The sequence below is a fragment of the Pygocentrus nattereri genome, chromosome 17, assembly GCF_015220715.1.
Source record: "Pygocentrus nattereri isolate fPygNat1 chromosome 17, fPygNat1.pri, whole genome shotgun sequence".
Lineage (NCBI taxonomy): Eukaryota > Metazoa > Chordata > Actinopteri > Characiformes > Serrasalmidae > Pygocentrus > Pygocentrus nattereri.
Genome location: NC_051227.1, coordinates 954,344 through 972,208, shown reverse-complemented (window position 1 = coordinate 972,208; position 17,865 = coordinate 954,344). Strand labels below are relative to the sequence as shown.

Sequence of the window (17,865 nt, the reverse complement as noted above, 5' to 3'; positions counted from 1 at the left end):
TCTTCAGGTTTGTATTCAGTAAATTAAAAGCCTGCTCAATTGGGATGAGCTCAGGTGACTCACTTGGCCATTTAAGAACATTTCATTCCTCTGCCTTAAGAATCTCACGGTACGCTTTGGGTCATTATCCACCTGTATGGTGAAGCGCTGTCCTGTTAATCTAGTCTAATCTGTTTTAAAGTATTTGGCTGATTCTGAGCAGAAATTACAGCTATATACATTTCATAAATCCTCCTGCTACTTCTATCAACAGTCACATCAAAATACTTTGTTATCTTGGTTTCATCTGTCCAAAGAATCTTCTTCCAGAACTGCACAGGCTTCTTTTTTTTAGCAGAATCTAAACTGGCCTTTCTGTTCTTCAGTGTTTCCACTAAATTTCATCTTCAAGTAAAGCCTTTGGAATCAACTTCATAACTTTTATCTCCTGTCATGAAATAACAGAAGACCAGGCTACCCATGGCCATGAAGCTGCTCATCAGTCAACTGTCCAATTACTTTTGATCATGTGAAAACGGATAGCAATAGCAATATAGCAATATTTTTGCTATAACTCGTGACTTAAAGCTGAAAGTCTACACTTCAATCACATCTTGATTGTTTCATTTCAAATTCACTGTGGTGGTGTACAGAGACACAATTACAAAAATGTTGACACTGTCCAAAAACTTATGGACCTGACTAAGTTTATGTACAATACTATGCAAAAGTTATAGACCAACCTTCATTTGCTTGATTTACAGTCCAGCTATTAAGTACATGTTTATTTTTGGGGAAATATTTCTGAGGTTTTCTAAGTGTCTAATGTCCTTAGAGAAAGGAATATAAGTGAAAAAACAGGAATTCCAAAACTGGAGTTTAAAAAATGTATTACTAGATATAGAGAAAATGGGACTCCTGCGCAAGATCTGGACACCACCATAACGGTCCCTATCAAATAACGTGTCTTAAAGTGTAGATCTTTGGAAGATAGCTTGCTTATGATGTGAAAAAACACAATGGATTTCCATCCGTCCATCTTTTTGCAATGAGAAGACATGCACGTGTCAAGAAGCTGTTATGGAGTCGAATAAGGTTGACAGGACAAGAGGTGTCTAAAAAACATCAACGTAATCTAAGATTTCTTAAGTAGTTTATATTTATTAGGCAGGTAAAAGTTATGTTTACTGATGAATTAACAAAAAGGTCATTATTGATTTCAGGTTAACTTTTAGGATATTTCCCTAAGCTGGTATTCGTAAGGCCTTCTCAGAGTGAGCTCTGATCAAGGACCTGCTCCTGTCAGTAAATGCGAAAGGAGTCCGATACTAGGTCAGCACCCCACCTCTGAGAAGCCTAATAATTCCGGCTCCTGAAGAGGTATCATGGAGCTCACTTAGGGTAAGTTGTGTAAAACTTACATTCGCTGAACATGTTTTTAAACCCACTTTTGAGGTTTCATGCAAGCAGTAACAGGCCCTACTTTCAATGCTCTAAGAAGTTTGTTTATCATTTAGTTGACGATAGAGTGCAGGGAGTAAATTGGGGTTAAGTGTATCGCTGAAGGGCCTGGTAACAAGTCAGCTGGGACAAAACACATGGCCTGCTGAATGATGGCTCTCTAGCTATTGGGCCAATGCTGCCCTCAGTGGTGTCACAATCAGTCAAACGGAAAGTAGGTTACAGGTTCTTTAAAACACAGACACAAAACATTTAACAGCGGTGGTTTTATTGCCTTCGACGTTGGTTGTTTTAGCTTGGTGCCCTCTCACATTCTTTTTTTTAAAACCCCATTTCAACTTTCAGTACAACCACAAAACAGACGTACATCCCATCTGTACCACCCTCGGCCGTTTAAAGGGATGCCTTTCGCTGTTTTATGACTCGCATGTCTGCAGGGGCCCAGGAGCAAGCCAGGCCCCCTAACAAATCACTCACAACCGTCTGGTCACGAAAATGGTTGACTTCATAAAAGGAGCTTCCTGCTCTTTTTGTACGTATTTGTTTGAGAATAAGAAAAAGGAGCTTAAAATGGCACCTAAATGGCATTTTCATAGAGGTTTCACTTCACAGAATACCGAGCAAGACGTGTTGGACTGTATTGAGTCTTCCTCTAAGAAACCCTTCGCACAGCATAGAATCCTTTCAGTACAGGTCATGTTGGAGACTGACTAAGCACACTGAGACAGTATCTTTCATTATGGCATGATCACAATCTGAAATGAATCTGATTCTACTAAGCACATTATTAGTGGACTGACTAATTAGAATACTTGTGTAAAGACAGGACGACTTTTTATGTTTTTTGGATTTATATATCCTGCTCAAGGGATGGAACCTTGTCAAGGCGAACAGGCTTGCATGCACAGCGGAAACCGAGAGCTATGCTGCCCGAAGTTTTAACTCCCTTTAGGGTCCCCCATGACAGAAAGTCTTAGCAGAGGTGCCAGACTATACTTACCACTTACACTGGGCAGCAGCAATATAGGACGATGCCATTAGCAGATGATCAGAGCTCACAAGGGTAAAGACATCAACATAACTGTGGGGAATAAGGCAATGGTGAAGTACTCCTGTACTTCCCCAAGAAAACCACAAAGACAGATACAACAGAATCATTTATCGAGTGTCTGGACACCACAAGACCAGTTCACCGAAACCAAGTGGACCGCATTTTTTGCACCAAGAGATGGAAAAGCTCCATTATACTAGCAAAGAGAAGATCATGAACTTCTAACGTATAAGCAACCAAAGTGAAGTTGAGAATAAACAAGTCAAAATATGATAAATTATCAAAATAGAATACACTACCTGTCTTCAAAGATAACCTCAAATGCTGGACATAACTGACAGAAAACTAGCTATGGATGGCACTAAACGAGGTCATGAAGAACCATAGAAACCTGACTGATGACTGATGCACTATATTTCCAAAGGTATCGCTCGTCTGCCTTCACACACGTATGAACTTGAGTGACAACCCACTCTTAAACCATAGGGTTTAATATGATGTCGACCCACCCTTTGCAGCTATAACAGTTTAAACTCTTCAGGGAAGGCTTTCCACAAGGGTTAGGAGTGTGTTTATGGGAATTTTTGACTGTTCTTGCAGAAGCGCATTGGTGAGGTCAAACACTGATGTTGGACGAGAAGGCCTGGCTCACAGTCTCTGCTCTAATTCATCCCAAAGGTGTTCTATGGGGTTGAGGTCAGGACTCTGTGCAGGCCAGTCAAGTTCTTCCAGACCAAACTGGCTCATCCGTGTCTTTATGGACCTGCTTTGTGCACTGGTGGGCAGTCATGGTGGAGCAGGAAGGGGTCGTCCCCAAACTGTTCCCACAAAGTTGGGAGCACAAAATTGTCCAAAATCTCTTGGTGCTGAAGCTTTAAGAGTTCCTTTCACTGGAACTAAGGGGCCGAGCCCAACTCCTGAAAAACACCCCCACACCATGATCCCCCCTCCACCAAACTTTACACTCAGCACAATGCAGTCAGACAAGTACCGTCTCCTGGCAACCGCCAAACCCAGACTCATCCATCAGATTTCCAGACGGAGAAGCGTGATTGGTCACTCCAGAGAACTCGTCTCCACTGCCCTAGAGTCCAGTGGCGGCGCTTTACTCCACTGCATTCCACGCTTTGCATTGCGTTTGGTGATGTAAGGCCTGAATGCAGCTGCTCCGCCATAAAAACCAAGGCCATGAAGCTCTCTGTTCTTGAGCTAATGTTGAGGAACTCCTGTGGCCTGCACAGAGCCCTGACCTCAACCTCACTTAACACATTTGTGATGAATTGGAATGTTGATTGCCAGCCAGGCCTTGTCCAACATTAGCGTCTGACCTCCCAAATGCCCTGTTGAATGAGCATAAATTCCCACAGACACTCTAAAATCTTCTGGAAAGCCTTCCCAGATAAGTGGAGGCTATTATAGCTGTGGGACGTAAAACAAGCTCATACAGGTGTGATGGGCAGGTGTCTACATATTTTTGGCCATATAATGTACCTTGAATACATTTACACCAACCTACCACTTCATGAAGTATGCCTCCCTGTTTCTTCACTCTGTTGATTCATCAGCTACATTTAGCATAGAGGGGCACTTTGTAGCTCCACAATTACAGTCTGTAGTCCACCTGTTTCTCTGCACACTTTGTCGGCCCCCCTTTTACCCTTTTGTCAATCGTCAGGACCACTACAAGGCAGGTATTATTTGGGTGGGTACGAGTGAAAACCAGTTAATTTGCTGATTTTGGTTTGTCAAGTTTCGCAAACAACCTTGTTTACTGTTTATGGCCACAGGACGTGGCTGCGTCATCATTTTCAATCAGCACTCATTTTCAGTTCAGGGAAATAATCTGAAAGAGTCTGTGCAGATCGGTCCGGAGTATGTGTGTGTGTGTGTGTGTGTGTGTGTGTGTGTGTGTGTGTGTGTGTGTGTGTGTGTATGTGTGAATCATTACAGATGCCTAACAGTTCAGGCCATCCTTACAGTTTCAGAGGCCTTGGATACTTTGGGTCAGAGTTGGCGCTCGTGACGTCACGCCGCACAGCGCTCCGACTGGGTTTCACTGCAAGACTGCGACAGGTACCAAAGCAAAGTGACATCAAATACGGGCCAGTGTTACAATGTCATGGCTACAGCGACCGGCCCGGCGACTACGCTACTAAAGGGGCGTTTCCCTCCCCTTAAAACCTTGAGAGGTTCATTCATTCAGCGCGTTTTTAACCACAGAAGACTGACATTTAACGGCTGCTGTTAAAAGAATATAAACCCCCCCCCCAGAGCCGGCTCCCTCTTTCTCCGCCACATCCACCCTCACAAAAACAAAAACAACCGAACAAACGTGGGAAAGGAAGAATGGGGGTTTCTGACAGGGGTTCTCTCACAAATTCCACAAAAGCCCGACGGACTCCCCACCTGCTACCCTGAACAGTCACCAGGCACAGCTTTCCTGAGAACTGAACACCTAACATTAAGGAGCAGCCTCAATGAGTTCCACGTTTCCCGTCCCACCTTAAACGGTGCAGCGGCTACATTCTGGCGCATCGCGCGCCGGCCCCAGAATCTAACCGCTGCACCATTTAAGGTGGAACGGAAAAAACTCACTTTCAAGCTTCAGTTGTGAAAAGCACGCAGCACAAATGACTTACTCGCTCGGCGCTCGCGAGCGGCGCGAGTCCGCAAAGCAGCAGCGTTATTCCCACGAGAGCCGCTCGCGCCATGGCACGTGTGATCCAGTGTCACTCAGTCGGGGCGTCACAGCTAAAAGCGCGTCCTTCTCCCCTCCGCCAGAAGGACTGAGCGGCCTCTGCCTCAGGTAGATATGTAATCGTGGGGATCCCCACGGTGTCTCCCCCACTGCCTCTCGTGTTCCCGCGTTATTCACCTGCGCGCGAGCCCAGCGTCGCCAAACCGACCTCCGCCGAAGGCGCTGCCATGTCAGCGATACTGAGAGGAAAACATGGTCAAATTAAATAGCGCGCATCGGAAACGGGCTGTATACGTGAGTATGGGAGCCCGGGGGGGTTCTGGCATAAAAACTATACTTCAGCGACGGTTCAGGTGGAGGAAACTCTCTGTACCGTAATGTGCGGCATAGCTGCGCTGCGGCGGGCTCTCTCTGCTGAGGACGAGGTCAGCGTGGGCTCGGCGTGGGCGGCGTTACGGTAACGTAAACCGAGCCGCCGCTGCTGTAGGCTTTTGCTTTTCTGTGACAGTTAAAGTTAGCCGTGTTTCTCTTTAAACTTTTCGGCGTGTACCTTCGCCTCTATATGTGTTTTTATATTCCGTCTTCATGTGAATCGGCGCCGGGGGGCACTGGAGCAGAGCGACCAGGTGAGGCCGGTTTTTATACCTTCTTGCTCTCTTCTAATGCGGTGCTTTTAACGGGCTAGGGACTAAATCCGCGAGCGCGCCTGTCTCACTGACACCTGAGGCTCCGACCGCTCGCTGCCCGCACGCCGTCATTGGGTCAGCCCGTTCGCTAAAACACCGGCTGGATTCGGTGGCACTCAACGCCAGTTTGAACTGTTTGGCTTATTCGTCTTCTGCCTGTGCGGAGTCTGTGTGTCGTTCATACTCGCTGTTGTCATTTAAGGTGGGAAACATCACCGCTACAGAACCGCTGGCCCGGCTCGCTTTACAGCAGCCCCCCCACCCCGCTCCAGATTAAAGGGCAATTCCACGGATTCTTTCTCAAAATGTGTGCATAATTAAATGTTTACGATGTACACGAAGTCGTTTAGAGTGGTTCGATTTAAGATGCTCCGTTCTGGAGAAACCTACCGAGTCAGGCTTGTTCTCAGTGGGGGTGATAGGAACCAGACGTCTAAAGGGTTTCATGCCTCTAAGTTCCCTCGCAGAAAACACACCATATGGTTTTGCATATGCTGAAGTCTGAAATGTTATTTTTGCCATAATTTTGACGTAAGGATTTGGCCTGAAACATATGTTAGTCATTCATGATGGAGGGTTACATGTGGGGAATTGTGAGGCAAAACAAAGAGTCTCCAAAGAAATGCACCGTCATCAACATCACATGTTAACATAAATGAATAAAATCAGAAAACGTGTGTCTGTATGTTCACCGGTGCCATTGGATAATAAATGAAAAGTCGATTTTTGCACTGAAAACAGCGCAACCCCTGGTTCCTATCGCCCTCTCTAAACAAATCTGGACAGGTGTGCAAAAAGCTGACGTTTCTCTACAATGAATTGTTTCACAGCAAACTATTAAACTGTGATGTCATTTAAACCTGAGTGACTGAGTTATATAGACGTTTTAGATAATCAGTGGAATTCCCCTTTAACTCGGCTGAACTCAGCTCGTTGCTGTTTCCCCAGTGGGATCAATTCGCTGCTTTGAGGCTTAGCTGCTCGAGAAGCGTGTGAAACAGAAGTGGGCAAACACACCCGCGTTCAGTATATGGACAAAAGTATTGGGACACCTATACATTACACCTACAGGAGCTTTTATGACACCCCCCCCTGCAGCTGTAACGGCTTCCGCTCTTCCTACAAGATTTTGGAGGCTGTCTGTGGGAATTTTTGCCCATTCATCCAGAAGAGCATTTGTGAGGTCAAACACTGATGTTGGACGAGAGGGCCTGGCTTGCGATCTTCGTTCTAGTTCGTCCCAGAGGTGTGGGGTCGAGGTCAGGGCTCGGTGAGGGCCAGTCAAGTTCGTCCACTGCCACTTCCACACCAAACTCACACAACCATGCTTTGTGCACTGGGGCCCAGTCATGCTGGAACAGAATACTGCTCCAGAGTCCAGCAACGGCGTGCTTTACACCACTCCATCCAATGCTTGGCGCTTGCTTGGTGAAGTAAGGCTTGCATGCAGCTGCTCAGCCATGGAAATGCATGCCATGAAGCTTCTGGTGCCCAGTTTTTGTGCTGTTAATGCCAGAGGAGGTTTGGAGCTCTGCAGTTATTAAGTCAGCAGAGCATTGGCAACTTTAAGGCACTATATGCCTCGGCACTCCCTGACACGCTCTGTATCTTTACGTGGTCTGTCACTATGTGGCTGAGTTGCTGTGGTTCCTAAACACTTCAACTTATCAATAATACTACTCACAGTTGTTTGTGGAATATCACATTTCACAACGGTGGCATCTTATTACAGTACCACACTCGAGTTCAATTGGTCTAGAATGACCAATTCTTTCACAAATGTTTGTAAAGGCAGACTACATGGCTAGGTACATGATATGATACACCTGTGGCAATGGGCCTGAATGAAACACCTGAATTCAATCACTAAGAGGTCCCAGTACTTTTGCCTATATAGTGTATGTGCCACTGAATGGTAAGTCTGTCACAGGCAATATTCCAACTCAGTATGATCAGTCTCAATATTTTACCTGGATTTGACTTGGCATGCTAACAAGCCAGGGATGGAGTGCGAAATCTCAACCATCTGGCTCCATGACAGGTATTTTTTTTTTTTTTTAGATTTTTTTGGCTGGTGGTGGATTTTCTTTTGTCCCATTTATCCTGTCTAGGTAGTTTTGTGACTTAATTGAGTTTAATCCCATTTTGGTTAGCACTGACTTTGGTGTGTCAGGGAAAATAAGTGATCCGGAAAGATCAACTTTGTCTCAGTCCAGTAAGCCGCAGACATGCAGCATTGCCATCTACTATCTCTCTTGCTCTCTCAGCCTCTGCTTCTGTCTCAGCAGACAGGTAAAAAGAGTAAGATACAAAGAAGAAAGCATCTAAATGCATTCCTGGTTCGTCCATCCGTTCTTCCATCCATCCGTTCATCCATCTTAAAACCTTTCCCTGAATCTACATCTTTCACGAATCCATTGATTTTTCTATCTTCATTTTCTCTTAGGAGTGTCAGTCAAGAGGTCAAGGGGCAGAGCTACAGAACTGGCCCCAGCAGACAAACACTTGCAGAGATTGAGGGCACTTCTAGGACTGGAACACGCCCTAAGTGGCGGGTGAGATGACACGCCCCCGCTGGATTTCCTGGGTCAGCCTCTCTCTCTGGTGAGAGTTCTCTTTGTCCAGCAGTGCTTTCTCACCAGCATGCCTTCCACAATTCTTTGCATTCTTCTCTTGGCAAATTAGGTTTATTATCCCAATGTTTTAGAGTTATGCGCCCAAACGTTCCTAATGGTCACCATGTATAGCTAAACATAAAGACCTCATCTGGGATGTTTTTGTTGAAATATTTCAGCACAGCCACTTTTGTGATATGGTAGAGCATCATAAGCATTCTGTCCACCACCTAACAATTTAGCTTTCAAAGCCCTTTTAAAATAGATCCTCTAACACGATGAGTCATAGCAGTGATGTTATTGATATTAGACAAATCTATTCCTAATTTTCTTGTCTTGACAATGTTATTTTCTTATGTGCTCTAATTCTTGGTTCATTTTCCCCGTGTGTTTCTGCAGGTGGCTTCTACTGGCATATGTTTCCAGACAGGCCGTGCGAGGGGTGAGTTGTTTACTTTGGATGTCCTTTCAAAATGTCTCTTTTTGCTTTTAGGTCATGTAGGCAGTAGTGATAACTGTCCCAGATGCTCTATCATCTCTTGTGTCGTAATGTGCTCTGTTAGGCCTCGAAGTGGAAAGCCATGGTTCTAGAAACATGAAACTTTTATGCTGGTTGGAGTGACACGTGAATGACTTCTGTGCTTTGCTGATAAGGTGTTTATGTATTGTGATGGCCCAGTGTTTGATTTCATTCTGATAAAAATAACCAGATTTGATCAGATATCAAAGCGTAGGCCCCTGTAGGGTTTAGGTAGCATGGAGCGGCCTTTGAAGCCCCGTGGCACAAGATCCACGAGGGTTATGAAGGCATATGCAATCAAAACATCAACTGCTTCTGTTACCCCCAGGCAGAAGTCTTCAAATTTAGACCTTGAATCTAGTTTCCAGTCTTTTTTCCAGTCTATTTATAAATACTGGTAGCTAATTGAACTGTTGTTGGAACGGATTGGCCATCAAGAGCTCTACCTACCGTTGACTGCTAAATCCAGGACTGGAAACCGGACTTAAGGTCAAGATTTGGAGACCCTTGCCAAAGGGCTGTTTGAGGGAAGTAGAAATATTCAGTGGGGAAAAAAGACTGGAGGTAAATGATTTTAATGGTGACAAGACAACTGTAGTATTATCTGTCAGTTGTCAGAAACACAAGGTGCATCTTATGGACTTGGTTAAGGGAATATATATGTAGTAGACATGTTGTACTTGGTGACCTTGTCTGCAACCTTATATCAGGCTGGATCTCTGTGAGTCTACCTGATAGAGGCACAGAGCCACAGCTGGATACAGAACATTACTTATGAGGGAAGATGGAAGCAGATAGGTAGCATTCTTTCAGCAGAGGTGAAGAAAATTAGGAGGGAGAGAGAGAAAGAGAGAGGAGAATATGCACAGAGCAGATAACACTGCACGGTCTGCATGGATGCCTGTCCTTGCCTCTGCACAAGGGCCGTGGAATGCAGACATCCATTCGATCAATATAAACAATTCAGCTGAACAACTAGCACAGAGACTGTGAAGGGAGGGGTTGAGCAGAAAGAGAGAGAGAGAGAGAGAGAGAGAGAGAGCAAATAGAGGCATAGAGAAGAAGAAGATACGTGGAGAAGAAATGGCCCCATATATATGAGTTTTTAAATATGTCAATGTAAATTTAAAATATATTCATATATTTTTGACATAACGTGGAATCCGAAAGTCCGAGACCACACCGGACATTACATTTACGGCATTTGGCAGACGCTCTTATCCAGAGCGACTTTACAACTTGATCATTTTTTTGCACAGGTAAGCCAAGGTGGTGTTAGGAGTCTTGCCCAAGGACTCTTATTGGTATAGTGTAGGGTGCTTGAACCTCAGTCTACAGTGTGAAAGGCAAAGGTGTTAACCACTACACTAACCAACCACATCTGGTATATGTTTCGTTTACACCTGGAAATAAACAACAGAAAGTTAGTCACAGAAAGTATGATGTGGGAACAAGTGGAGATTTGAGCATAAATGATAAAACGGCTTCAGTGCATAAAACCAGCCTACCAGCACCTCATTTACATATCATTTACATGAAGCACACACTAATTCATGCAGATGTTTCAGTAGCCAGACAATAAAACAGCAGTATGTGGCATGAAAGCTAATGGCCATGCTTGTGGGTGGAGTTTGATGTCCAGCAGTGAGTGCACTCCTCCATAGCTGACCAAACGTAATAGTATTAAAATGACAACAACTGGAAAAAAAACTAAATGTGAAATAAACAAGATACTAAGTACAGTAAGTACATTCACTTTTGTCCTGGACTGTCATGCTCACAAGTTAGTATTATTGATATTTTCTATTGTTGTTCTTATTTTTTGCAATGACAGATGATGTTGATAATAGTTTTGGTTAGTTAACCACATATCCAGCATTTATGGCCACATTTACGTGCACTCCTACCAGATATAAGTTAGTTTGTATAGATATGCCAAAGATGAAAGTGATGAATAACAAAACCGTCTGTGAATTTGTGTGCGCTCATCTTATGGTCAGATGTGACCATAAGCATCTTTAATGGACAAGAACCAATGTGAGAAACGTCAAGCAACTGAATATATGAAGGTGATGGAAAGTTGATTAACAGATAATTAATGGGAAGAACACATACGTGCTAGTAAGTTCTCATGTTACTTCTTGATATGAATAAAAATACTTATTAGTTCATTAACAATGCAATAAGCAGCAGGTAGTACACAGATAATGAGTAAGAAGGCCATAAACTCACCACAAACTAATTTATCAACATAACAGTGCACTCAATTACTAATTGATAAGTGCTTAATCAGAAACTAAGTAATAACTAATACTTAATGAAGAGTTAACTAATAACTAAATACTGGGAAATTAATAGTTGATTAGTATATAATTAATGATTGATTGGTGACTCAATGTCAATTGTTACCCTTAAAGTAGTCAGTGTGCAGCTTGTATAGCAGTGCAGATTTACTGTCCTCTGAAAAGAACGCAGGGAGCAGGGCTGTTAAGTTTGGTGTTTTGGGTACAATTCACTCACTCTGACCACTGGATATTCAACACGGCACCTCATGGCAGAGAACTCTCTCTCTCTGGATGTGAGAAATAGAATTGGTGCTCTCCATAAAGATGGCTATAACCTAGGCTATAAGAAGACTGCTAAAACCCTGAAACCCTGAAACTGAGCTATAGCACAGTGGCCAAGGTCATACAGTGGTTTTCCAGGACAGGTTACACTCGTCCATGTGTTCAGCGTCATATCCAGAGGTTGACTTCAAAAAATAGACGCATGAGTGCTGCCAGCATTGCTGCAGAGGTTGAAGAAGTGGGAGGTCAGCCTGTCAGTGCTCAGACCATACACCACACAATACATCAACTCAGTCTGCAAGGCTGTAATCCCAGAAGGAAGCCTCTTCTGAAGCTGATACACAAGAAATCTCTGAAACATTTTGCTGAAGACAAATAGTCCAAGAACATGGATTACTGGAACCGTGTCTTGTGGTCTGATAAGAAGAAGATAAACTTGCTTGGCTCAGATGGTGTCCAGAATGTGTAGTGGTGCCCTGGTGAGAACCAAAATAACTGTCTCTTGCCTACAGTCAAGCATGGTGGTGGTAGCCTCATGGTCTGGAGCTGCAATTCTTTCAGGGAAACATGAATTCCAACATGTGCTGTGACATTCTGCAGCAGAGCATGATCCATTCCCTTTGGAAACTGCGTCACATGGCAGTTTTCCAACTCGATAATGACGCCAAACACACTCGAAGATGACATCTGCCTTGCTGAAAGTAAAGGTCATGGAATGGCCAAGTCTCCAGACCTAAACCCAATTGAGTACCTGTGGGCTCTGGTGAATTCCATGCCCAAGAGGGTTCAGGCGTTGCTAGATAATAATGGTGGTCACTCAAAATATTGACACTTCGAGCACAATTTGGACATGTTCACTGTGAGGTGGACTCACTTGTGTTGCCAGCTATTTAGACATTAATGTCTGTGTGTTGTTCTTTCAGAGGACAGTAAATCTGCACTGCTATACAAGCTGCACACTGACCACTTTAAGTTAGATCCAAGGTTAATTTCTATAGTGTTGTCCCATGAAAAGTTATAATAAAATATTTGCAGAAATGTGAGGGGTGTACTCACTTTTGTGAGATACTGTGTGTGTGTGTGTGTGTGTGTGTGTGTGTGTGTGTGTGTGTGTGTGTGTGTGTGTGTAACAGTAAAATAGCATGTATATTTTAGATGAGTTTAAACATTTAGATATGTTTAATATATGAAGCCAGAGGGAAAGAGAGAAGGTAGTGCGTGTGTGTGTGTGTGTGTGTGTGTGTGTGTGTGTGTGTGTGTGTGTGTTCCCCAGGTGCTGTGAATTTTGAGAAGGGGACCAATAGGGAGATCATAAAGCTAAACCAAAATCACTGGGTGTCAGAATACAGATGCTGTCAGGGCACACTCACACATGCATTAACTTCTCCACACCCTTACACACAAATAAAATACTACACTGAAATATTTGACATATATTTCTACATCTGTGCACCCCGCCACCACCTGCACACACAGACAGTGACTGTGAGATAGCAGGCATAATTTCTTCTTTCGTCGTTTTCTGCTGAATGCAGACCACCTTAACTGTGCCTGACTCCAATCTAAGCCTTATCTTTGCTCTCACTTACAGCCAAGGTGGACTGCATGATCAATGGCTTATTATTAAACATTTAATTTGTTATCTGCACTAGGAATTTTAGTGCTGAGACATCACTTACAATATATTGAACAAATGAATGACAAACGAACAGAAAAGCCCTCTGGACATCCAGGAGAAACAGAAGTGTTTGAGTGTTCTAAGTGAAGATTCATTCAGAGGTGTACTGCAAGACACAGCTGATCAATTACAATGCAAACACTCTCTGTTGAATGTTTAAAAGTTGAGTAGGCCCAGCTGACCTAGATTTTGGATCAAGATGGCAAGAGAAAAGATAAAAGAAAAAAAAAAGATTAAAGGGACCTTGGATGGCAGGAGCTTCCGTTTTAAAGGTGGCTCAACTGGCTAGTGTTTCAATAGAAACAGTGACCTCTGTGAGAAAGACATCAGTAAATGACATTGCAAAATGTGATCAAACGTGCTCAGTGATGCTCATGTATTAGTGCAATATGTGAGGTGACTGAGAATGTTAACACAAGACTAATCAGATTTCGTGATGTAGAAAAAGGGCTATCATTGTAGGGCTGCAGTGCATAAAACCCTCATTACAAAGACTAATGCACTTTTGAGAATTCAGTAGTGCTAAAACCACAGGTACTGGTCTACAAAGACGTGGAATAAAGTGATATGGTCGCATAAGTCATCCTTCACTATATTGTCCAAAAGCAATGAGTGCATGTGTGGCACACACAAAAAGAGCTGTACAGGTGTGAATGCTTTACTCTGTCCGGTGAACCTGTTGTAGTGTGTAGGGTATCTGCCATGGTTTGGGCCTACCTGTCCCCTTAGACAGAAGGGTTACTGCAAATAAGCGCATAGTTATTCTGACTGACCACATTTATCTTATGATGAAACATTTGTATTCTCATGAGTTTGTACTGGGCCCATCAGTATTGGGATAAGTAAACGTGTAGCTAAATGAAGCTGTTAAAGGTTAGTACAACCCCAATTCCAGTGAAGTTGGGACACTGTGTAAAACATAAATAAAAACAGAAAACGATGATGTGCCTTGTTGAAAATCCTTTTCAACCGATATTCAATTGAATACACTACAAAGACCAGATATTTAATGTTCAAACGGATAAACTTTATTGTTTTTTGCAAATATTCACTCATTTTGAATTTGATGACTGCAACATGTTCCAAAGAAGTTGGGACAGGGGCAACAAAAGACTGGGAAAGATGAGGAATGCTCAAAAAACACCTGTTGGGAACATTCCACAGGTGAACAGGTTAATTGGAAACAGGTGAGTGTCATGATTGGGTATAAAGGGAGCGTCCCTGAAAGGCTCAGTCGTTCACAAGCAAGGACGGGCGAGGTTCACCACTTAGTGAACAACTGCGTGAGCAAATAGTCCAACAGTTTAAGATCAACGTTTCTCAACGTGCAACTGCAGGAATTTAGGGATTTCATCATCTACAGTCCATAATATCATCAAAAGATTCAGAGAATCTGGAGAAATCTCTGCAGGTAAGCGGCGAGGCAGGAAACCAACACTGAATGCCCGTGACCTTCGACCCCTCAGGCAGCACTGCATTAAAAACCCACATCATTCTGTAACGGATATTCCCACATGGGCTCAGGGACACTTCGGAAAACCACTGTCAGTGAACTCAGTTTGTCGCTCCATCTACAAGTGCAAGTTAAAACTCTGCCATGCAAAGCGAAGCCACATATCAACACCACCCAGAAACGCCGCCGCCTTCTCTGGGCCGAGCTCATCTGAGATGGACTGACGCAGAGTGGAAAAGTGTCCTGTGGTCTGACGAGTCCACATTTCACACTGTTTCTGGAAATCATGGACGTCGTGTCCTCCGGGCCAAAGAGGAAAAGGACTGTCCGGATTGTTTTCAGCACAAAGTTCAAAAGTTCAAAATTCCACCTACAAAGCTTCAACAATCAGTGTCCTCAGTTCCCAAACGCTTACTGAGTGTTAAAGGAAAGGTGATGTAACACAGTGGGAAACACGCCCCTGTCCCAACTTCTCTGGAACGTGCTGCAGGCATCAAATTCAAAATGAGGGAATATTTGCAAAAAACAATAAAGTTTATCCGTTTGAACATTAAATATCTCGTCTTTGTAGTGGATTCAGTTGAATACAGGTTGAAAAGGATTTGCAAATCATCGTATTCTGCTTTTATTTGTGTTTTACACAACGTCCCAACTTCATTGGAATTGGGGTTGTATTTGGTTCCAAAGCGTTTGCATGCGAGAACTGCCTCAAGTTTGTGACTCACTGATATCACCAGACTCAAGGCTGTCAAGCCTTTATAGCAGCCTCTTTTAGTCGGCACTTGTTTTGAGAGTGTTCTAATTTCAGTTGCCTCTTCAATAAGTGAAAAGTTTGCTTAACTGGGTTTAACCTGACGTGGCCAGTCTATAACGTTCCAGATTTCATTCTGATGAACTCCTCAGTTAAGTGTGCAGTATGCTTTTAGGTCATTGTCTTCCTGAATTATGAGTTTGAAGGCATTTGCTTGGACATCAGAAGATGAATGCATATGTACATTTCAGAATTCATTCTGCTGGTACCATTATCAGTGAAGATCAGTGAGCCGGTTCCAGAAAAACTTGATTAAATTAATCTTTACCTCATCTGTCAGTAAACTTTACAGCTGGCTCTTCTGGCTCGTCAGTGCTTTGCATTTTCTTGCCTTTTTTCTGTTCTTGGTGGAGATGAGAAGTTTGCATGTTGTAGAGTAGCTTCTGCATCCCTTGAATGGTATTTTGGGGTGTTCCTTCACAGCTTTACCAATGTTGGTCGGCCAATTGTCCATAATTGTCAGCCCTTGATCAGGGAGTCCAAGAGAGCATAATTGGCTTTACTATCCGTTAGCTAATGTAACAGAATTAACCCTTAAAGTGCTTCAAGCTGTATAATGATGTTAGTGGCAGTTTGAAAAGACAGTGGCTGGCTACATGTGACTCAGAGGAAGCACACGCTAGCATTTGTCCTCCCTGCTTTGATGTGTGAATGGCGAGACCTAGCTAGTGGCCAAAATTGAACTTGACCGACAGATGAAGAACTGCTTCATTGCTTGTTTTGCACCTTTTACATCAAAACAAGACACATAATGCAATCTCCCATGAATACAACCAACTCTACACATTCAAAGCCCATTTATATTTACAATTAATAGGAACATGGGACACCTGAGCAGTGAGAATCACCTGTCATTCACTTGTCCCAATATTTATGGTCAGCACACACACACACACACACACACACACAATTCACACAGGGAATGACAAACACACTTCCCTACCTTGTTCTACCATCTGGTAAGTATTGATTGGTCCATTCCTGCTATTCTTGATGTTTTAACTCGGTAAATAGATGTGTCTCCATTTCATCGTACCTCAGTAGCTTAGGTTATGTGCAGTAATGTGTTGTGGTAAATCTGAAGTATTTTGAAGGATTCTGCATCAGAGGTTTAGTCGAATGTGTGTAGTCAGAAAACGTACAGCTGTCACGACTGAGGAAGCTCAAACATTGGTTCATACAGCATCTTCCACGTAAATGTTTTTACTGCATCTGACAGCCTTGCAGAATGTTTAGTCTACTGTTTTGCAAACTGACTGTTGCTAAATGTAGATATTGGCACACATTGGCCTCTTGCCAGCTTGCTACTGTCTGTAGTTTGATATGCCTAATCAGAGTTAAATTGGCTATATGTTAGATAGGAAGCCTGGTTTATAGTCTAAAAAGCGTGCATCCAAAATCTGACTGGGTGATGTTGAACCTGGCTGTAAAGTGATGCTAAGAGGTGAACCATTTGCAAGTTTTCTTTATAGACTCTGCTGTACTGTATTGTATTTTACTGTCTTGAAACAAAGGGCAAATGATCCAAGTGGATAAAATGATGTTAAGGGATGTTGATGTCAGATCAATGGCTTTATGGATTGGAACATTGTTTTTTAATTTAAAGGGTTTAGTTTCACTTTCATTTCTGTCAGAGAGGAATCAGAGTACGTCTTGATATATTTTTTCTCACAAGTCAAAAACAGACAGGCTGTTGTTTTCAGTCACATTTTCATGATGTTTTATGATGCATATTAATTTAGGATGAGTATTTGTAGCATTAATCCAGAGAATTCAGAATGGGCTCTCGCTGGATTAATTGAGATTGGGCATTGGTTGCATTCATTGAAAGCATACACTGAATGCAAAGAAACTTCTATCCATGCTACATTTGTGTTGTAAATGCAATCCTAATTTCCAAAAAAGGGATGCTGATGTAAAATGTAAAAAAATGGAAGTGAGCAGACTGATTGCTGGAGTTTTGGGAGAGGAATGTTGTCCCATTTTGTCTGATGTGGGATTCTAGCTGCTCAACAATCCTGGGTCTTCTTTGCTGGATTTTTAGTGTAATGATGTGCCAAATGTTTTCTGTTGGTAAAAGGTCTGGACTGCAGGCAGGCAGAAAGGGAGCATATGTTGTTCTAGAACCTTTCTATACTGTTCAGCAATGATAGTGCCTTTCCAGATGTGCAAGCTGCCCAAGCCATAGGCACTAATGCAACTCCATACCATCAGAGATGCAGACTTTCGAACTGTGAACTGATAACAAGCTGGATGGTCCCTCTCATCTTAGTCCACAGGACACTACGTCCATTTGAAAAAAATAAAATAATTTCAAATTTTGATTAATCTGACCACAGAGCAGTT

General features: G+C 43.1%; 2 protein-coding genes across 2 annotated transcripts in view; one reads left to right on the top strand and one right to left on the bottom strand.

Annotated features, from left to right (window-relative positions):
- The window catches only part of col4a3 (collagen, type IV, alpha 3), a 106,042-nt gene extending 100,517 nt beyond the window's left edge, over nt 1-5,525 (bottom strand). The window contains exon 1 of the mRNA XM_037546897.1: nt 5,131-5,525. Coding sequence (XP_037402794.1) covers nt 5,131-5,202 — 72 coding nt within the window. The 5' untranslated portion in view covers nt 5,203-5,525. The remainder of the gene's footprint in view (nt 1-5,130) is intronic.
- Nucleotides 5,526-5,702: 177 nt separating this feature from the next.
- The window catches only part of col4a4 (collagen, type IV, alpha 4), a 111,760-nt gene continuing 99,597 nt past the window's right edge, over nt 5,703-17,865 (top strand). Inside the window, exons 1-3 of the mRNA XM_017683584.2 lie at nt 5,703-5,815; nt 8,322-8,479; nt 8,890-8,932. Coding sequence (XP_017539073.1) covers nt 8,436-8,479; nt 8,890-8,932 — 87 coding nt within the window. The 5' untranslated portion in view covers nt 5,703-5,815; nt 8,322-8,435. The remainder of the gene's footprint in view (nt 5,816-8,321; nt 8,480-8,889; nt 8,933-17,865) is intronic.